Below are 20,084 nucleotides of genomic sequence, written 5' to 3' on the forward strand. Positions count from 1 at the left end.
TTCTTAGTTTAATAACATTTCAATCAATTATTATTTTAAAATCATTTAATAATATAAACATTGCACTTACCCGTCCGTTAGAAGGTATTACTTTATTCAATTCAGAATACAAACTAATCTCGTTATGTGAATAAATGTCCCTAGAGAAACCACAAATTACCAGATAATAAAGTTAAGTAAGATATACGACAGTAAACATCTAGTTTTTTACAATTTTTTCAATATATGAGGTATTTGAACACATACAGCATCCCAATTTGTATCAATGAAAAGGCCAGAAGTCCATCTTTCATAATCAGTTCGCTTATTGGGGAAAATAGATTTCAAATGTAAATTTTCGTTGCAATATAGAAATGATCACATTTTTGTTCAAAAGTTTGGTCCAAAGGCTCCGCCAAATATCATCCGATTATCATCCAAAGGTGTAGGCTAGTTCTTTACATTGTACCCCAGCCATGGATGACGTTAAACATTATATCTGAACTACATTAGCTGTAGTATTCTTTTAAAGTATACATTTTCCTGTGGACTTACGACCTTTTCGTACTCAAATTTGTACGTTTTGTGGACTTACGACCTTTTCCGACAAGGGCAAAACATATAGAAAAACGCGACATACTACCATTTTCTTTGCATCATACGACGTGTTTTGACGTGTACTATCATCCTGTAACAAAAACGCGATTTCCAAAAAAAGTGGACTTACGACCTTTTCCGACGGAGCAGACGATATATTCTTAATCAGGGTAAAACTCTAAGTCGATATAACCATGTCAGTCTGTCCGTCCGCCCGTCTGTTAAAATCAGTATACAGCTCGTAATTTGTAATATAGAGCTTTGTAATTTGATATAGAAGTTTCTATTACTCCTTGGATGTTTGGTATTACAAATGGGCTATATCGGTCCACGTTTTGATATAGCCCCCATAGAACGGTACCACCCGATTTTCGGTATTTTGAAGTATTAAGCATCAGTATCATACCGAAATTACTGAAATTTGGTATTAGGTCTTTGTCCACGCTTTCATAAAATGGTACCTCCCATAAAATGGTACCTTCCGATTTTCGGTATTTTGAAGGTTGTGGCCACAATAATGCAACGAAATGACTGAAATTTGGGATTTAGTCTTCGTTTGGTCTATAAAACTTTCCCCCAGAATTTTGAAATAGTTTTGGCCAGAAAATTTGTATTTGAGACCATAGTGCTTTGGCCCAATACAAATTACTATGGAAACTTTGAGGCCCCAGTGCACAGTGGTCCCACTTGTATGGGAATGTGCGAAAAAAATATTTATAATCGTCGGATCAATCTGACTATTTCAGTATATGCTTATAATAAGTAAAAAATACTTTAGCCAAAAAAATCATCAATATGGGTCCAGTTTTTCCTATAGCCCCCATGAAGCGGTTACTCCCGATTTCAGGTATTTTGAAGCTTTTATCTACATTTTCGGCCCTAATTGGCTGTACTTTGGTATTTGGGGTTCCCAGTGGTCGAAAACCTTCTGCGCCAAAAATTGTGGTCTTAGGTCCAGGTTTCGGTATAGCTCTCATATTACGATAACTCCCGATTTCAGGTATTTTGAAGATTTTATCAACATTTTCGGTCCGAATTGGTTGTAATTTGCCATTTGGAGTTCTCAATGATCAAAAACTTGCTGTGCCAAAAATTGTGGTCTTAGGTCCTGGTTTCGGTATTGCTCTCGTATTACGGTACATCCCTATTTCAGTTATTTTTAGGGTTTTATCTACATTTTCGGTTCGAATTGGTTGTTATTTGCTATTTGGATTTCTTAGAGGTCAAAAAAGTGTCTCCGACTGGTATCGTGGACAGGAAAAGAAACAAAATATTTCATTTGAAATCAGAATATTTCATGGTAGTGGATATAATAAAGTTCTGTACGACCGAACTTTAAATTTTTACTTGTTTTTTATATTATATGTAGCATAATACACATATGAAAAATATACAAATGTAAAAAAATACACTCATAAGTAGATCCCAAAACAAAAATGTCCAAATCTTTAAAGAAAAAAACCAAAACAAACAATTAAAACAAAAAACAAAGAAGAAACTGAGAATATAGTAATACGGCATATTCACTGAAACGACCAGAAGCATCGTCAGTATTTTTAATGTCACACACGGAAATGCAAATATATGCAGCTGGAACCAAATTTTTTGTAAACTTGACACTATGTCGAAAAATCTTCAAAAAATTTGAAGAGTGGCGAAGGATGCCGACGTTAGTAAAACTCAACTTCAATTTTTAGGACTTGGAAAAAAATCAACAAAAAATTATTATAAAAAATGTGATTTCCATCACATTTTATGCGAATCATGTGTACAAATTTTTATGTAAAAGTTATTAGAAAACCTTGTACTGAAACTTCCATTTCGAAAAAAATAATTTTATTCTTTCAACTAGCAGACCTCGGTCCGCGTTGCTGGCCCGTCGTAATGAGTTTTAATTCAAAAGTAGGTATTTTCTACCTCACTTCTTCGGTCCATTGTCAAACCGAGAAGGATTTTAAATTTATCAACAGATTTTGTCTGTAAACGTTCTTTTCTCTTACGGACTTTGTCGGATTTTTCGCCAATTTGTGCCTTTTAGGATTTATTATCGTCCATGTCACTGTCTTTATCCTAAAGCGATCTAATAATAAAAGTTAAAAAAAATGATTAAATCGAATTCTCCCGCTTATGTAGACCTATATGTTTTAGCTTTTCATGGCTGATGGACCGTTGAACCTCACCATTTAAGTACATTTGTAAATATATTGTTTTTCTTGATCGGGGGACAACCACCGTTGTCTCGAAAACTAATTTGCAACCTGATGCACTCATAAGTTTAACAAATACACCGATTATAAAATAATAGGCCCCGAAATTCGTCTACAAATATATAGCATTTTGGACCACGGGACATTCCTGAATATTTTCTGAAAATTAGGTTCAGTAGTTTTGGAAAAATAATGTTTTGAAAAGAGTCGGCGTGGTCATCAGTTTTCAAGATATAACATATTTAAAAATGTGGGCCTGGTCCGGCCTAGGGTGCACACAACTTCATTGCCTACCAAAATGTATGCTGAAACCGATATAATCATAAGTTTGGCTTATACATATAGCGTTTAACAGAAAGGCAAGGGAAGGTACCCCACATAACAACGGCAAACATTGAGCTTTTGCTGCAAATTTTATGGAAATCCCTTCAGTAGTATTGGTCGGTCTTAGGCCCCAAATAAGTACCTAGATTGTAGATTAATCCGTAAATGTTTATTCCGATACATACATAATTTTTGCAAATATAACGTTTTTTAAATATGCCCTCTTCAAAATTCAAGAAAATATGCCTGTACATTCCCTGACATTTTCACGAATATCGGTTCAGTAGTTTTGTAGATGTAACATATTTTAAAATGTGGGTATGGTCAAGTCTTTGGTTCCTAAAAAAGTGGGTAAGGTCGGAGACACAACCACAATTGTCTCGCAAATTAACTTCCAAATAGATACATTCGTAATTATTGTAAATATAACATTTTTAAAAAAGTAAATTCAACTGAATTTGTAGCCTATTTTAAGCAGGGACCATCTCTGTACATTCCCTGGCAGTTTCAGGAAAATCGGTTCAGTAGTTTTTGTAGAAATGATAAAATAGAAAATTGAAAAAAGTGGGCGTAAAAGTGGGCATGGTCAAATTTTCTTTGCATAAAAACCCAGGTCGAAAATCGGTCCAGCCGTTCTCAACTGATGCCATTACCAACGAACGATATTTGATTTTTATTTATAAAGATTTAAAGATAGGGGAGGTACCCGCCGGATCCGAAAGTCAAAAAATATGTGGCCTATTTTTATCGGGGACCAACCCTGTACATTCGCTGAAAGTTTCAGGAAAATCGATTTAGTAGTTTCGTAGATATAACATATTTAAAAAAGTGGGCGTTGTCCAGTCTTAATGCCCCAAATAAGCACGTAAGGTCGGAGACACAATCGCCATTGACTCGGAAATTAATTTTCAAGGCGATACATTTGTAATTATTACAAATATTGCATTTTTACAAAAATAGGGCATAGGGGAGGTACCCCGCCCGATCCGAAATTCAACCAAATATGTAGCCTATTTCAACCGGGGGCCATCACTCTACCTTCCCTGCAAGTTTCAGGAAAATCTATTGAGTAGTTCCATAGATATAACATATTTATAAAAGTGGGCGGAAAAGTGGGCGTGGCCAATTTTTCTTTGCATAAAAACCTAAACTGGACTATGACTAACATTTCCACAAAAAATTATCCAAATCGCTCTAGCCGTTTTCAACTGATTCAATTACCAACAAACGACAATTGAGTTTTATATATAAAGATTTTGAGTTACTTGCTTGTAAGAAGTCACAACCTTACTGATGTTTTTAAAGTTTTTTAGAGATCATACGTAAATGTCAACTTCTTCTTTTGTTTTGTTAAATATCGTTATAAATTGCAAAAACAGTGCTGGAATATTAAAATGTGATATGTTTAGAGACAATTTGCTGAATTGTCGCAGTGATTTGCTGATATCGATTTTTCGATTTTTGTCGCAGGTTGGGATCAGTGTGCAGTGGCGCGTGCTAACATATTTCGAATGTGCTCAAACTCTGAAAATCTTCAAATCTAACAGAATTAAACACTTTAGGGATAAAAAAAATCCGACATCGATTTTTTCCCTTTCGATTTGTGTTTTACGGCCACTCCGATTTATTTATATTGAATTCAAGTATCACATGTTTTTTGTTCGACTGAACAACATTGACTCTGCTTCATTAAAATATACGCATTACAGAAACTGAACTGGATTTAGAATGTACCCTCCGTTTCATAATATTCTGGCATACCTTTGGTGAAATTTGTTCTAGCGATCTGTGTTTGGTATTTGATATTTAAATTTCTATTTACCTAGCACAGTCTTTAGAGTCTGCAGAGTGTTTTTGTTCATTTTGTGGCTTTATTGTTTGGTGTTGACTGACTTTGTGTTTTTCCAATTTTGGTTTGTAGCAATAAAATCATTTTGTGGTGAAAGGTCAGAGTTTTACGTGACTGGGCACCGGCAGTGTGCTATGTTTCTGTTTTTTTTTTTTTTTTTTGAATTGTCTGTTTATGTTTGTTACTCTTGTAGTTTATCATTTCGTTGGTGTTTTTTTTTTCTTTTTTGGTTAACTCGAATTGTATTTTTGTTTTTGTTATTTTTTGTATATTATACTCTTATAATTGATTACAGCAGTTTCGTTTTAATGAATTCATACTAAGAAAGTTGTTACGGCATGCGGGAGCTTGAATTTGTACTAAAATTTTTGTGTGGGATGTTTTTGGTTAGCGCAACTGTGGGAAAATGTGTTAAAAACGAAGAGGTTAAAGGGGAATGACATTGCTTTCACGAACGGTAACGTCTTATATTACCAAATACTTTGTTTCTGTTAAGTAAAAGTTTTTCTTTCATTTTTTCTATTTGTTTAGCCATAAAAGTTTTTGCAATTTAAATATTATTTTATAGCAGTATGGCATTTGACGTAATGGGTACTACCTTAAGTTTCTAAATATAATAACTATAACAAAATAGGGTGGAACTTAAATAAGTTAACCATAAGGAATGGGCAGTATTATACAACATACAAGTAAGAACGGAGTTAAGTTCGGCCGGGTCGAACTTTTTATACCCTCCACCACCAATGTATTGAAGTAAATATGAACAATTAGTAACTATGTACTACGCTCTTTCTCTACTTTAAATATAATTTCTTGGAGGACAATAATATCTTAATTGATGATAATCACGTAATGCTGATGTAGAGGTTTTCTACTCATTGTGTGTCAAAAAAAAACGGATTTTCCCGCAAATCGGTTTTCGGTTAACCGAAATCTTCAAATTTAAAAAAAACCGGGTTTCGGTTATTATAATATTCAAAAACCGTTTAACCGGTTAAAGCCGTTTTTTAAATATGTTCAAAATTGCTTATAATTGATAAATATTTGATTAAAAGTAGGTATAAACGGCTCTGTTCACGTATATTTATTTTCTAAAATCTTTGATATTAGACATTCAACATCGAAGCGGGGACAGTAATACACGGTGCTCTTGAACCAACTATATATGGAAGGTGCCTACAACTGGGAAGTTTTTGCGGTTTCTGCAACTACAATGTTCATAGATGAGAAAAATCAATCAACAAAAAAATCGCCGCAGCGCTTTTTAAATAATCCACCGTCGAAGTTACCATTTTTAGAGTTTTTTTTTAGTTTTTTTACAATTTTGCTTGGAAACCGCAAGTTCAATTGAAATAGGATTAGAGAAAATATTGTAGCTGTGAAATTTCTCTACAAGATTGACCTTTATGATATTTTCGAAGGTTTTACAATTTTTGAGATATAGAAGTTCAAATTGGGACAATTCACTGACTCTATCGTCTCCTTATAGAACAATGTTGGGACAGCAATTTGCAATCTTGTAGAGAATTTTAATAGCTATAAGATTTTCTCTGGTCCCATTTCGATAAGACCTACCGTTTTCAAGCAAATCGTAAAAACCTAACAAAAAACCTAAACATATGAAATTCTATATCTCAAAAATGGTAAAACCTAGGAACAAATAACGGCCAATCCTCTAGAGACCTTTCACAGCTACAACATTTTATCTGATACCATTTCGATGGGACTTGCAGTTTCCAAACAAATCGTGAAAACCCTAAAAACGTGAACTTTGACCGTGATTTATTTGAAAAACGCTGTGGCGATTTTTTTTTTTTTTATTTTTCTCATCTATGAACATTGTAGTTTCAAAATCCCCAAAAACTTCCCGAGTGTAAGCTCCTTTCATTTAAAGTTGGTTCAAGAGCACCGTGAATATTCAGCCTAAAATAGTGTTTTAAGAATAGTATATTAACTTACTAGCACAAAATTGTGTACCAATTCTTTTGGTACAAGTTTACATTTTTTATGTCTGAATTCATCGTATTGCCTTGCAATCTGAAATTTTCGAGGAATGCTGAAATATAAATTTTGTTATCGCTGTCCTTTAAAGTCTGTCAATGCACTAAAGATGGTGTTAATTACGCTCAGACTTCGAGTAATAAGGCTGATCATAGTAAAAGCTAAACAGCATTCGAAAATCTTTCGGTGGCCTGTTGTATATTGAAAGTGTGGGACCAAATATAACTTTTAAACTGTAATTTTAGGACCATTTTTTACATTTAACAGTATTTGATATTTACAACTTTGCCGAACCTTATGTTGGTTAAGATTAGGTTACTTTAAAGAATACAGTTGCTATGAATGAGATATATAGATGTTCAAGTCCCATTTTTATCTTTTATGTTAGATTTTCACGATTTGTTTGAAAACGGTAAGTCTTATCGAAATGGGACAAGAGAGAATCTATTAGCGTTGAAAATTCTCTACAAGAGTAGCTTTTGAAATTTTTTCCTAGGTTTACCATTTTCGACATCTATATATATATATATAATTCTTCGAGACTGCCATGATGTTCGAAATTAAACTCCTCCGAAACGGCTGGACCGAATTCGATGAAATTTTGTATGTGGAGTTTTTAGGTCTGAGAATAGGTTTTTAGCTATTTTTTATACTGGTCAGTGGAGTGACCAGGGTACCTCCCCGTTTTTTTACGAAAACGTGAAATCAAAGATAATTTTGAACGTATTGTTTAAAAATTGATTGCAATACTATGGTAATAACTGTCTTGATCCTGAGTGGTCATCTCGGGACTGGAATATCAAAAATGTTAACATTTCAAATTGTTTACATTGAACAGGAGATTAAAAGTCAGCTGATCAGACTTGCAAATTTTTGCGGGACAAATTTCCCCGCAAAAATTTGCAAGTTCTCAGTCACAAAACTGCAATACTATGGTAATAACTGTCTTGATCCTGAGTGGTCATCTCGGAACTGGAATATCGCGGTCAGACCAATTTTTTAAAAATTTATAATTATAGGTAATGTCCTTAATTTTAGTAAGCGTGACTACAAAAACGCTATAAACACTGGCTTCAATAATTGGGAAAGCGCGATCAACCCCACATTTTGGAATACAGTACAACCCAAATAACGTTAAATGTCCATTGCCCGAAATTCAAGCAAACATAATTTCAAAGATGGTTAAATAACTAGAACGTCTAAAAAATGTACATTGGTCACTAAAGCGATGGGCCAGAAATTCGGTGCATCTATAACAACGGGTTTTAACAAATCGCTAAATATCAGAGATTATTAGACGTATTGGTACTTAATACAATTGCAATTGTGGCCTCTGCCATTAATGGGTGTTTTGGAAGCAGAATACCGCGATTGCGTTCAATTTTAGAAAGCTTTATTCTTACTGATTAGATTTACAAATTTAGAAGGTAAGACACAAACATGGCATGAACATTGACTTCAGTGCTTGGATTAACTCGATCAAGGCCACGTTTTTTTAATACAGCAAAGTCTAGATAAACCCAATAGCATTTTGAAGTCATTTTTATATATCACAGATGTTTTCATGTTTAGGAGTGCAATATAATAACGTGTTCAATGAAACATCTCTGTGTTAACAAGAAGTAAAAACGACGTTAAGTTCGACCGGCCCCAACTTTTATGCACACCCCCATAAATTATATTGAAATCAGGTTTAAGCCATTCAGGTTGAATAATGTGGCTAAAACATTCAAAATCCCCAAAAAATCTTTAGGTTTAGGTTTTATGAATAAAAACATGGTTTTATACCGCTAAAACCTTGAAAATATTGAAAATCGGAAGGTATCGTTCAATGAAGGCTACATAAAAAACTTCTACCGAATATTCTATGTGGGAATGTTTTATACCCACAATGAAGAAAACAAAATTTCCAAATTATCTAAACTCAGGAGGTATCGTCCTATATCCCAATAATTCTCTATAGAATTGGTTTATACCACCAAAATAGACTAAGTACCGATTATAGCCATTTCGTATGAATAAACTTGAAAATACCGAAGATCGAGAGGTACCGGTCAATAAAGACTATTTAGAAACCTGGACCTTAACAGAATATTCTATGTTTTATACCCACACTGAATACTAAATATCAAATTGTAGCCATTTCGGTGGGATAATGAGACTAAAACCTCCAAGATATAGACACTCGGGCTGTACCGTTCTAGGGTAGTTCTATCAAAACGTGGACCTATGCTGATAATCCTTTGCAAAAATGCTTTATGCCTCTAAGGGAGACTAAATTCCAAAGTATTGTCATTTCGGTAGGATAATGCGGCTAAAACCTTGCACATTCCGAAAATCGGGCGGTCAGTCGGTGCTATATCAAAATGTGAACTGATATAACCAATTTTCAATACCAAACATGCTAAAAACTTCTGTACCAAATTGAAAAGCTCTATATTAAATATCGCGAGCTGTATCTTGATTTCAACAGATAGACGGACACCGTTATATTCACTTATTTTTTATGTTGATCGCGAATATATATTTTATAGGTTCTCCCACGAATATTCCGATGGTTTACAAACAGAATCATAAAGTTAATTATACCCTCTATATTATGGTGGAGGCTTTAATTAAAATAATATTCTATTTTACATCTGGAGATACCATTGCATGAGGGTTATACCAAAACGTCGATTTATTGTCAATTCGGTTCGAATATCTAGAGGTATCAATAGGTGTGTACGATAACTTTCCCAGCAAAAATTACTCAGTCAGTTCCAGCAACCTCTCTCAGTGAATTTTACTCTCTCAAGCAAGAAAAATTGCAGAACAGCATTTTGCAAAAACTTCTAAGAAAGTCAGCCGTTTCCGAAAATGTATAAAATTTGTTTTTGTTTCTTTTGATATTTTAAACCAAACGGAACAAAAACATACATTTTAAAATTGCAGTTTACTTATTTAATGCTCTAATCCTATCCACAACGCTTTAGAATCAAAAAAAATGTGCAATTGTGAAATTTTCTTGGTCAAAAATGTTAACATTTCAAATTGTTTACATTGAACAGGAGATTAAAAGTCAGCTGATCAGACTTGCAAATTTTTGCGGGACAAATTTCCCCGCAAAAATTTGCAAGTTCTCAGTCACAAAACTCTCCAAAAAATCTCTCCAAACTCGCTCTCTTTTGCTGGATAATTTTGTTATCGAACAGCATTCAGTAAAAATTTGTACGAATTTGTACAACTTTTTGGGTTATCGCACAGACCTAATATTAGATATATACATTGTAGATAGATTACTAAGCCTTACACGGAAATCCAAAACGACGGGCCAGCAACGCGGAACCGGGTCAGCTAGTATGTATATAAATTTAAGTTGGGAAATTACAGTCATGAAATTGTGTTATAAGGAGGCGATACAGTCAATGTATTGCCGCAATTCGAACTTCTATATAATAAAGGTCAGGCTTGTAGAGAATTTTCATAGCTACAATATTTTCTTTAGTTCCATTTCGATAGGACTTGCGGCTTACCAACAAAATCGTGAAAACCTAAAAAAAAACCTTTAAAAATGTCAACTTGAATCGATTTATTTAAAAAGCGCTATTTTTGAAGGTTGTGGTCTCAATATTCCAACGAAATCGGAGTTTTTATATAGCCCCGATAGAACGGTATATCCCGAATTTCGGTATTTTGAAATTGCTTCTATAGATGTGCTAAGAAAATCAGGGTTTAAAAAAAATGGTCAGTTGTTTTCCTGTATATGTCTAATTTCCGAGCGACTAGGCGCACTAGTCTTTACAAATTAAACTTTTTTGAACCAATTTTCACTCTAAAAGAGCTGAGAAATGAGTTTTGCTTCTTTTTGTATTTTTAATTTTAATAAAAAGAGCGCTATGAATGTGTATTGTTTTTTTATGTATTGCCCATGAGAAAAAGTTCGATAAAAGAGAATTCCCACTTGTGCAATAAAAACAATTCGTTATAGGGAAGTTCGTTATAGATAGGTTAAAATAGGTGAAAATCTTCGTTAAAGAGAAAAATTCGTTATAGGGATGTTCCGTATAGAGAAGTTCGACTGTATATACACCTTATTTCTTATCCGTAAGAAGTTGTTATCGTCTACATTTTTAAATTCTGCTTGCATCATTTTCAACGACACTCTGTGTATAAATTAACTGTAGGTCTTAATTTTAAAACTTCAATGATGTATTAGTCCCGTCAAAATAGACATTGAAATAGCAAAAATTGGGACTTTTTTTTGGTTTTTTGGTCATAACTCAGAAACTATAGGTTCTTTCATTTCAATGCAAAGAAGAGATTTGTAGACAATAAAATTTTCTATAAAAATGATCTTTAAACCATTGACCTACGGTTCTTGAGATATGAGTCACGCAATTTAGAAACTTTAAGTAATTTTACGGCACCTGTGTGTTTGTTGACCTTTCGCGATTATTTTAAACTTATTTCGAAAACCGTAGAACATACCAAAAAGTGTTTAAAGAAAAAGTTTTATATTACAATATTTCCTATAAGTTTGCTCCTTACGATGTCCGCATATGAGTCACCGTTCCTAAAATACAAGCCAATCAATACACAATATGCACACATTACCACGGCACCTAAGAGGAAATTGACATGACGCAGTTTGGTTCAAAAACGCTTGGTTCGATTAAAAAGTGGATAAGGGGTCGGAATGGGCAAAAAACTTATTTGCGGAAAAAGTCAACGTTTTATTTCAAAGAAGAAATAGAAGAAGAGTTTTTCGTAAAAGGATATGATAAGGTCTAAAATATATATACTAAGCTTTAAAATTATCACAAAAGATAGTGGAGTAGGCCTATAGGGGAAACCACGTTAAAAAACCCGCCGAGTGCACTACCTCACAGGTAGTGTGGAAATGTGTGCATATCATGATTTGATTGACTCGTATCTCAAAAATAATAGATTTTATGTAGAATCTGTAAAGACCATAATTGTAGAGAATTTCTATTCTATTCTACAACTTTTTCTTTAGTCACTTTTTAATCGAACCAAGCGTTTTTGAACCAAATGAAAAACAACTGCGTCATGTCAATTTCCTCTTAGGTGCCGTGGTAATGTGTGCATATTGTGTATTGATTGGCTTGTATCTTAGGAACGGTGACTCATATGCGGACATCGTAAGGAGCAAACTTATAGGAAATATTGTAATATAAAACTTTTTCTTTAAACACTTTTTGGTATGTTCTATGGTTTTCGAAATAAGTTTAAAATAATCGCGAAAGGTCAACTAACGCACAGGTTCCGTAAAATTACTGAAAGTTTCTATATTGCGTGACTCATATCTCAAGAACCGTAGGTCCTAGGTCAATGGTTTAAAGATCATTTTTATAGAAAATGTTATTGTCTACAAATTCTTCGCATTTAAATGAAAGAACCTATAGTTTCTGAGTTATGACCAAAAAACCAAAAAAAAGTCCCAAAATTTGAACTTTGACCCCGAATAACTTTTTTTGCACACATGGGATCGATGGGGACTTTTAGGACGATGCTTCTAATGGCCAACCCTAGCTCTCCACCAAAATTCAGCTTTGTGGGAATTTTTGCTATTTCCCCCTTATACGCATGTCTATTTTGACCGGACTATATACATATATTGCAGTACTTACGTGATATCGCGATCCTTATTTTTCTTAGAATTACTTCTTAGAAGATGATTTAATTCTTTCATTACGTCACTGCCTTTGCGATCCAATTCCGAAAACAATTCACTGTCATCGATTTTATGTAAATCTGAACCACTGCGACTTTTGATGGAAACCGATCTGTAATTTCAACAAAAAACAACGTGTTTAACAATACGCAACGACGCTCTCTTGAGATGTGCTCACCTGTCAATTGAATCCATGCTACTGGCCATATCAAAGTCCATCATTAAATCATCGGAGCAAATCGATTCACAGGGCGACAATGTATCTAATGATTCTGCCCTCTCCATCACTGCCTTACGCACCGACAGAGGTGTTCGCAAACTCAACTCCATTGCCTGGTAAAGGGCACTGCGTGACCTATTCGTTTGACTGTGAATGGAGTTGCGCAACGAACTTAAACTCTCCATTAGAGTTGGTGTATCGGTGCGATCTCTGCGCGATGCGCCGCTCTCTGCCCCACCATCCTGTGATTCTTGATTGAATAGTAGTGCCGGCTGATCGGCTATCTCGTCATCAATTAAATTACCACAATCCGATAGGGACAGAGAACGAGAACAGTGTGTTGGAGTACCGGGCGATAGAGGGCTAGCCAAATCTAATTCTGGCGAAATTTCATCGATATCCTTCTCCTGCAATTCTTCATTGATTTTGTGTTTCTTTTGTTTGCAGGCTGCCCCTTCGGACTCGCTACTGCTGACCAAGCTGTCAGTAGGTGAAGTTTCGTCATCCAATAGAAATGTACTACCCTCCAAAGCCATTTCGGCGAATTTAGTCTCGTTCAACGAGCTGCAAATTGATTTTGGACGTTCCAACTTGTCGCTCTGACCATCATTAGTTAGGCCAATATTTGTGAATTCTTTTGGTAAAGTGTCGATTTCATCGTTGAGCGTAACAGGTTCAGTTAGTGAAGCTGTAATCGAATAAAAAGGATAAGATTTTGGTTGTATTTTAACAATATCGTCTACATACATAATGTGCTGATTTGTACATCGGTATTTAGTGTGACCAAGTCATCATCATTGATTTCGAACGATAGCTTACGTTCGCTTTCCTTTTTCTCCTCTAGAAGTTTATTGTCCTGTTTATTGCTATCTTCACTGCTATCCAAACTTAAAGTACTAAAATCATTTGCTGCCAATGATTCGCCTGCATTACACCATGATGATACAATGGAACTTCCCGGGGATGATGTTTTGCTCGAACATGTATTGATGTCTTTGAATTGACGTTCCTAGGAAGAAGAAAAATAGTATTATTTGAAAACGTGGTACATTTACCTTGTTTGAAAGTTTCAAAAAAATTAAAATTACAAGTAAGAACCGTGTCAAGTTCTGCCGAGCCGAACATTTTATACCTTCCACCACAGAAATGTGACTAAGATCTTCAAAAATCTTAAATGGGGGCAATACCAAAACGTTGCCTATACTGTCTGATTTTCTGCAAGTGTTGTTTTGTACCTGTAAAAATTCTTGTAACTTTAGCGTAGACTAAATTACAAATTTCAGTTATTTCGGTTAAATATTGTGACTAAAACTTGCAAAATACCGGAAATCGGGAGTTACGGTTCTATGGGGGCTATACTAAGACGTGAATCTATACTGATATTTCTGTTTTGCAATATTTTTTTACACCCATGGATAAATACCAAATTTCAGTCATTTCGGTGGGATATTGAGGCCTCAAAATACAGAGGTACCGCTCTATGGCGTCTATGTAAAGACGAGGACTTTTACCGACAAATTTCAGGTGAAAAGTTTAATATCCCCCAACGAAGCCTGAATACCAAATTACAGCCATTTCGGTGGGATATTGAGGTTACAATCTTCAAAAAAACCGAAAATCGGGTAGTACCGCTTTATACCGACAAATTTCAAACGGAAATTTTTCTACTACCAATGAAAAATAAATACCAAATTTCAGCCATTTCAGAGGGATAATGAGGCCACAACCTTCAAAATACCTTCAAAAGGTCCAGTTCCATTGGGGCTGTATGAAGACGTGGACCTATACCGACCGATTTCAGTTGGAATGTGTTATACCCCCAACGAAGCCTGAACAACAAACTACAGCCATTTCGGTGGGATATTGAGGCTTCCACCTTAAAAATACCGAATATGGTGGACCAAAACCGACCAATTTCAGTTGGAAAATTGTATACACCCAACAAAGCCTGAATACCACATTACAGGCATTTCGGTGGGATATTAAGGCCTCCAGTTTCAAAATACCGAAAATCGGAAGGTCCTGTTCTATGTGGGCTATATGAAAACGTGGACCTATACAAAGCAATTTCAATTGGAGAGTTTTATACCCCAAACAAAGCGTAAATACCAAATTACAGCCATTTCGGTGGGATATTGAGGCTTCCACCTTCAAAATACCGAAAATCGAAAGGTCCCGTTCTATGGGGGCTATATGTTTTATACTTCCAACGAAGCCTATATACCTAATTACAGCCATTTTGGTGGGATATTGAGGTCACAATCTTCAAATTACCGAAAATCAGGATTGAGGTCACAATCTTTAAATTACCGAAAATCAGGATGTACCGCTCTATGGGGCGATGTGAAGGCGTGGACATATACAGTAATATTTCACGTGGAAAGTTTTATACCCCAACGAAAACCAAATATCCAATTTCATCTATTTCGGAGGGATATTGAGGTCACAATCTTCAAAATATCCAAATACGTAAGGTTTTATGGGGGCTATATGAAGACGTGGATCTATACTGACCCATTTCAGTTGGAAAGTTGTATAACCCCAACGAAGGCTGAATATCAAATTACAGCCATTTCGGTGGTATATTAAGGCCTTCACCTTCAAAATACCGAAAATCGGAAGGTCCCGTTCCATGGAAGCTATAAGAAGACATGAACATATATCGACCAATTTCAGTTGGAAAGTTTTATACCCCAACGAAGCCTAAATACCAAATTACACCCATTTTGGTGGGATATTAAGGTCATAGTCTTCAAAATACCGAAAAACGAGAGGTACCGTTCTCTGTGGGGTGATATGAAGGCGTAAAACTATACCTACAAATTGCAGATGGATATTTGTATACCACCCACGAAATACCAAATTTCAGTTATTTCGGTGCGATGGTGAGGCTAAAATATTCAAAATACCGAAAATCGGGAAGTACCGTTCTATGGGGCCTATACCAAAACGTGGACCGATATAGTCAATTTTCATTACCAAACATCATAGGAGTAATATAAACTTGTACCAAATTACAAAGCTCTTTCTTAAAAATTGCGACCTCTATCTTGATTTCAATACGCAGACGGACAGCATGGTAATATCGACTTAGTATTTTACGCTGATCAAGAATACAAGTACTTTATAGGATCTCCGACGAATATTTCTATGTGTTACAAACGGTATGACAACTTTAATTATACCCTCGATATTATGATGGAGTTCTTTATTCCTTTGTCAAAAATGACTTGAGCCAGAATATCATGAATTAATAAAGTTTAACATGTCATGGATCTGAACTTGCGTCCTATTAACTAAATATAAATAAGTAAGCTGAAAACATACCTTTGTCCCCTTTTCAGTTGCAGATCTGTCCAAGTGCAGCTTCTCTTCGTCAACAAACTCACTATCCTCCTCGGAGGCTTGGCGCGATGTTGATTGACTTACATTTTCCAAATCCGTTTCTAATTTTACTGAAATTACAATATTACAATACAATGTTACTTATAAAGTGCATGCAACTCCTTAGGTGCAGCGATTAACGTACCTGTTTGTTTTTGCTTCTTTTCGGCATTGCGTGATTCATAAGATTCACGACTCAACACTGTATTGGAACGTATTAAACCACTTAACGGCAATGGCACAGTTTGATTTTCAGTTGGTAGTTTTGGCAAGGCCAATGGTTCAACAATCGAACTATCTCCACTTGATAAAGAATCATCCAAATCCTTCACTTCGAAACGATGGCGACCATTCATTACCATTTGTAAGTTACGTGGACGACTGCGACTTCTTTTCGGTGATGATTTGTGGCCACCACTACTAATTCGACTGGAACCGGAACTGTCTAAAGCCATGTCAAGACTGGCAATGCCAGAATCGGCAGAAATCTCTCGACTACCTGAGAATGTTCGCCTCGTACTATTTGTCATATGTTTGGCTGCTTTGGAGTCCATACGTGGAGTTGTGGATTGGGCAATAGTTAATGGATGCTGTTGACGAGTCCATGAGTTATCTCTGGTCCGTGATGATGTGGTTGATGAGGAGTGGTATGAAGTGCTACCTGGGGTTGTTGGTGTCGAGACATTAATACTGATGGGTACAGCAAATTCCGGCTTTGGTAAACTAACTGTTTGCAGCGTGTATTTGGTGTATGCTGTTGCAGTCGTTGTGGATGGTGTTGCTACCGTTAATGGCAATCTTGCTGTAGGTCGTAGTCTGTAAAAAGAAATTGAGGTAGCAAAGATGTTTGTTGAACATTAACACATACATACATGTGGTTTTTTTTAAACAGTACTTACATAACATTACTGTGCATTCCTGTGTTAATGACATTGCTGCCAACATTTCCACCACCATAGGTATAGCGACCACCTGGACCACTTTGCGTTGGTTGCTCAAAGAACTGACGCCTGTCATACTCAATGGTACTGTTTTGCTTCAAATTAAAAGTTATCGTCTTGGGTTGAGTGGCACGAGGTGTGGCCCCAGCCTCAGTATCACTTTCATTGGATGTTGATGACGTTCGTCCGGCATGTGCACTCTTTGAACGACGTTTTACTGGCAACGGAAAGATAAGGGAACATTAAATTAATGCATTCGTCTTAGAAACTGACATGAAAAGCAAGGCACATTGAATAGAGAAGTCTATTCGGCGAATTGCTACAACAATGTAATTCTCGTGGTAACAAAAATTTCAAAATTTGTAAAGAAATTCAATTCTGCTTGGTGCTTAAATTTGCAGCGAATTTTTTTTTTCGACCAACCAGAACAGTATATTTTTTTATACATTTTATTTAATTATAACAATTTGTTTTGACATCTCACGTGATTCGGCTATCTTATTTAACCCACTTAGCGCCGAGAATTTTTTGCGAGAAAACTTAAAATTGTTGTTCAAAATTATATTTCTGAGACTTTTTAAGCATTTTTAAAAAAATAACTTTTTTTCTATAACGTATAGTTTTCCTGCAATCGGGCCTTCTTTTAAAAGTGTCAAAAACTTTGGAGGGTAACGTAGGTGTATCCCTATATGCCAATCCCTTGGTTTTCGATTGAGAAAATACTCATACTATATTCCTAACAAATCCCTGACTTTATATGATTCTAACATTTATGATTAAATTTTTATCGCATATTTAAATTTTTCATCAAAAGTCGCAAATTAAAAATAAAAAATAATTTAAAAAAATTAAGTTTCAGTGCTTTTTTTAGAAATGCACTAGAAAATAATTTGTCGCTTAGCTTCAATAAATATGTTCTTTTTCATGATGGAATCTCGCAACTAAAACGCTTGCCGTTTAATTTTGCCACCATTTATAATTTAAATGCAAGCGTTTATAATTCCACCATGAAAAGAATATATTTATTGAGGCTAAGCGACATGAGAAAGAATATATTTATTGAGACTAAGCGACAAATTATTTTCTAGTTTTAAGTGCATTTCTAAATAAAACACTGAAACTTAATTTTTTTAAATTATTTTTTATTTTTAACTTTTTAGTAAATACATTTTTTTGACCACTGTGAACAAAATTATAGTCAATTTAGGCCTAAAATTTAGATAAAAACTTTAAAATGCCTGAAATCGTGTAGTACCGTTATATAAAGGCTATACCAAAACCTGGACTTATGTCCATAATTTTTGGCGGGGAAGTTTCTGTACCATTGGAACTCCAAATGCCAAGTTACAGCCAATTCTGTCTAAAAATGAAGATAAAATCCTTAAAGCACTTCAAATCGGGTGGTACCACTATATAGGGGCTATACCAAAACCTGTACCTATGTCCATCATTTTTAGTGAGAAAGTTTCTATACCAATGGGGGGTCCCATTGCCAAGTTACAGCCAATTCGGCCTAAAAATGAAGATAAAATACTCATCATATTTGAAATCGGGTGGTACCGCTATAAGGGATTGTAATCCAAATCTGAAAAGTGTGCAAAGTTTCAGTTCGATCGGTCAACTGCAACTGTGTGGAAAATGAGTTACCAGATTTGAAATGCAAGTTTAAAAAAAAACACCGTTAAAACACTGTAAAATGGACCAATCTTTGTTTTAATTTCATATTCATGTATTGTCATCCAAATCTGAAAAGTGTGCAAAGTTTTAGTTCGATTGGTCAACTGCAACTGTGTTAAAAATGAGTTACCAGATTTGAACTAAACGGACACCAAAGCAAGTTAAAGAAAACACTGTAAAAAATCGATTTTTTTGAATAGCTTGGTCCTTATGTCAATTTCGTGATAATGCATAGGATAAATGAAGCTTTATAAGCGTGAAATGACAGATAACAGACAATAATATAACAAAACGCAAAAAAAAACCACAAAAATATTCAAAAAAACCAGAGTTTTACGCCATTTTTTGCAGCCATTTTTGTGGCGTTTAAACGACCATTGACTTTATCTGGGTTAATGTGTCTTGATGAAAACATGTTGGTACAAGTAATGTGATTCTGACAATTGTATTGTGGCACTCAAAATTAACACTTGTAGTCACCATACAGTCGGTAGCAAAACGAAATGCAAGATAAAACCAGTAACGAAAGGATCAAGGTTGGGCGGGGCCGCTACATGATACCCAACACCACACCGATTTCAATATAGACTAAATTGCGCCACATTTTCCTATTTTCATCAAAATGTCTGTCCAATTTTGGGTATGGCCGAAAAAATACATATATCCAAATCTGAACCGATTTCAATATAATTTGGCAGGTTTATTTCTTGTTCGAATTCGGTGACAAATTCCAAATTGCAACTAATTGGACAAACTGTGCGAAAATATATAATTGAGCTATATCCAAAATTAAAAAATAAAATTAGACATAAACAATTAAATTGAAATTAAATTGGAAATACATAGCAAGTTTGGTGTACGAAATATCTAAAATCGGGCTAAAATATATATGGTAGGAACGTCCAAATCTGAACCGGTTTCAATATAATTTGGCGCATTTATTTCTAGAACAAATTCCGTCACTCATTCCAAATTTCATTGAAATCGGACATACATATATAGCGAATTTTATACGTCAAATACATCAAATCAATGAAATGTATATGGGAGCTATATCCAAGTCTGAACCGATTTCAATGTTATTTAGCAAACTTATTTCTAGTCCAAATTTGGAGACATTTTCCAAATTCCATCAAAATTGGACAGAATTTGCGTGTTTGGTACACCAAATACCTTAAATCGGGCGAACATATATATGTATATGGTAGTCATATCCAAATCAGAACCG

At 35.0% G+C, this 20,084-nt stretch overlaps 1 protein-coding gene across 32 annotated transcripts in view; it reads right to left on the reverse strand.

Annotated features, from left to right (window-relative positions):
• Positions 1 to 20,084, reverse strand: part of LOC141402734 (uncharacterized) — a 313,145-nt gene that overhangs the window by 112,766 nt on the left and 180,295 nt on the right. For all 32 annotated transcript variants that reach the window (XM_073984628.1, XM_073984627.1, XM_073984626.1 and 29 more), the window contains 6 exons: positions 17,138 to 17,396; positions 16,384 to 17,054; positions 16,182 to 16,309; positions 13,602 to 13,863; positions 12,813 to 13,542; positions 12,591 to 12,746 (listed from right to left, as the gene is read on the reverse strand). In XM_073984628.1, the coding sequence (XP_073840729.1) occupies positions 12,591 to 12,746; positions 12,813 to 13,542; positions 13,602 to 13,863; positions 16,182 to 16,309; positions 16,384 to 17,054; positions 17,138 to 17,396 (2,206 nt within the window). The remainder of the gene's footprint in view (positions 1 to 12,590; positions 12,747 to 12,812; positions 13,543 to 13,601; positions 13,864 to 16,181; positions 16,310 to 16,383; positions 17,055 to 17,137; positions 17,397 to 20,084) is intronic.

This window comes from Musca autumnalis, unplaced genomic scaffold (genome assembly GCF_047663935.1).
Source record: "Musca autumnalis isolate F117 unplaced genomic scaffold, ASM4766393v1 scaffold_4, whole genome shotgun sequence".
NCBI classification, from domain to species: Eukaryota; Metazoa; Arthropoda; class Insecta; order Diptera; family Muscidae; genus Musca; species Musca autumnalis.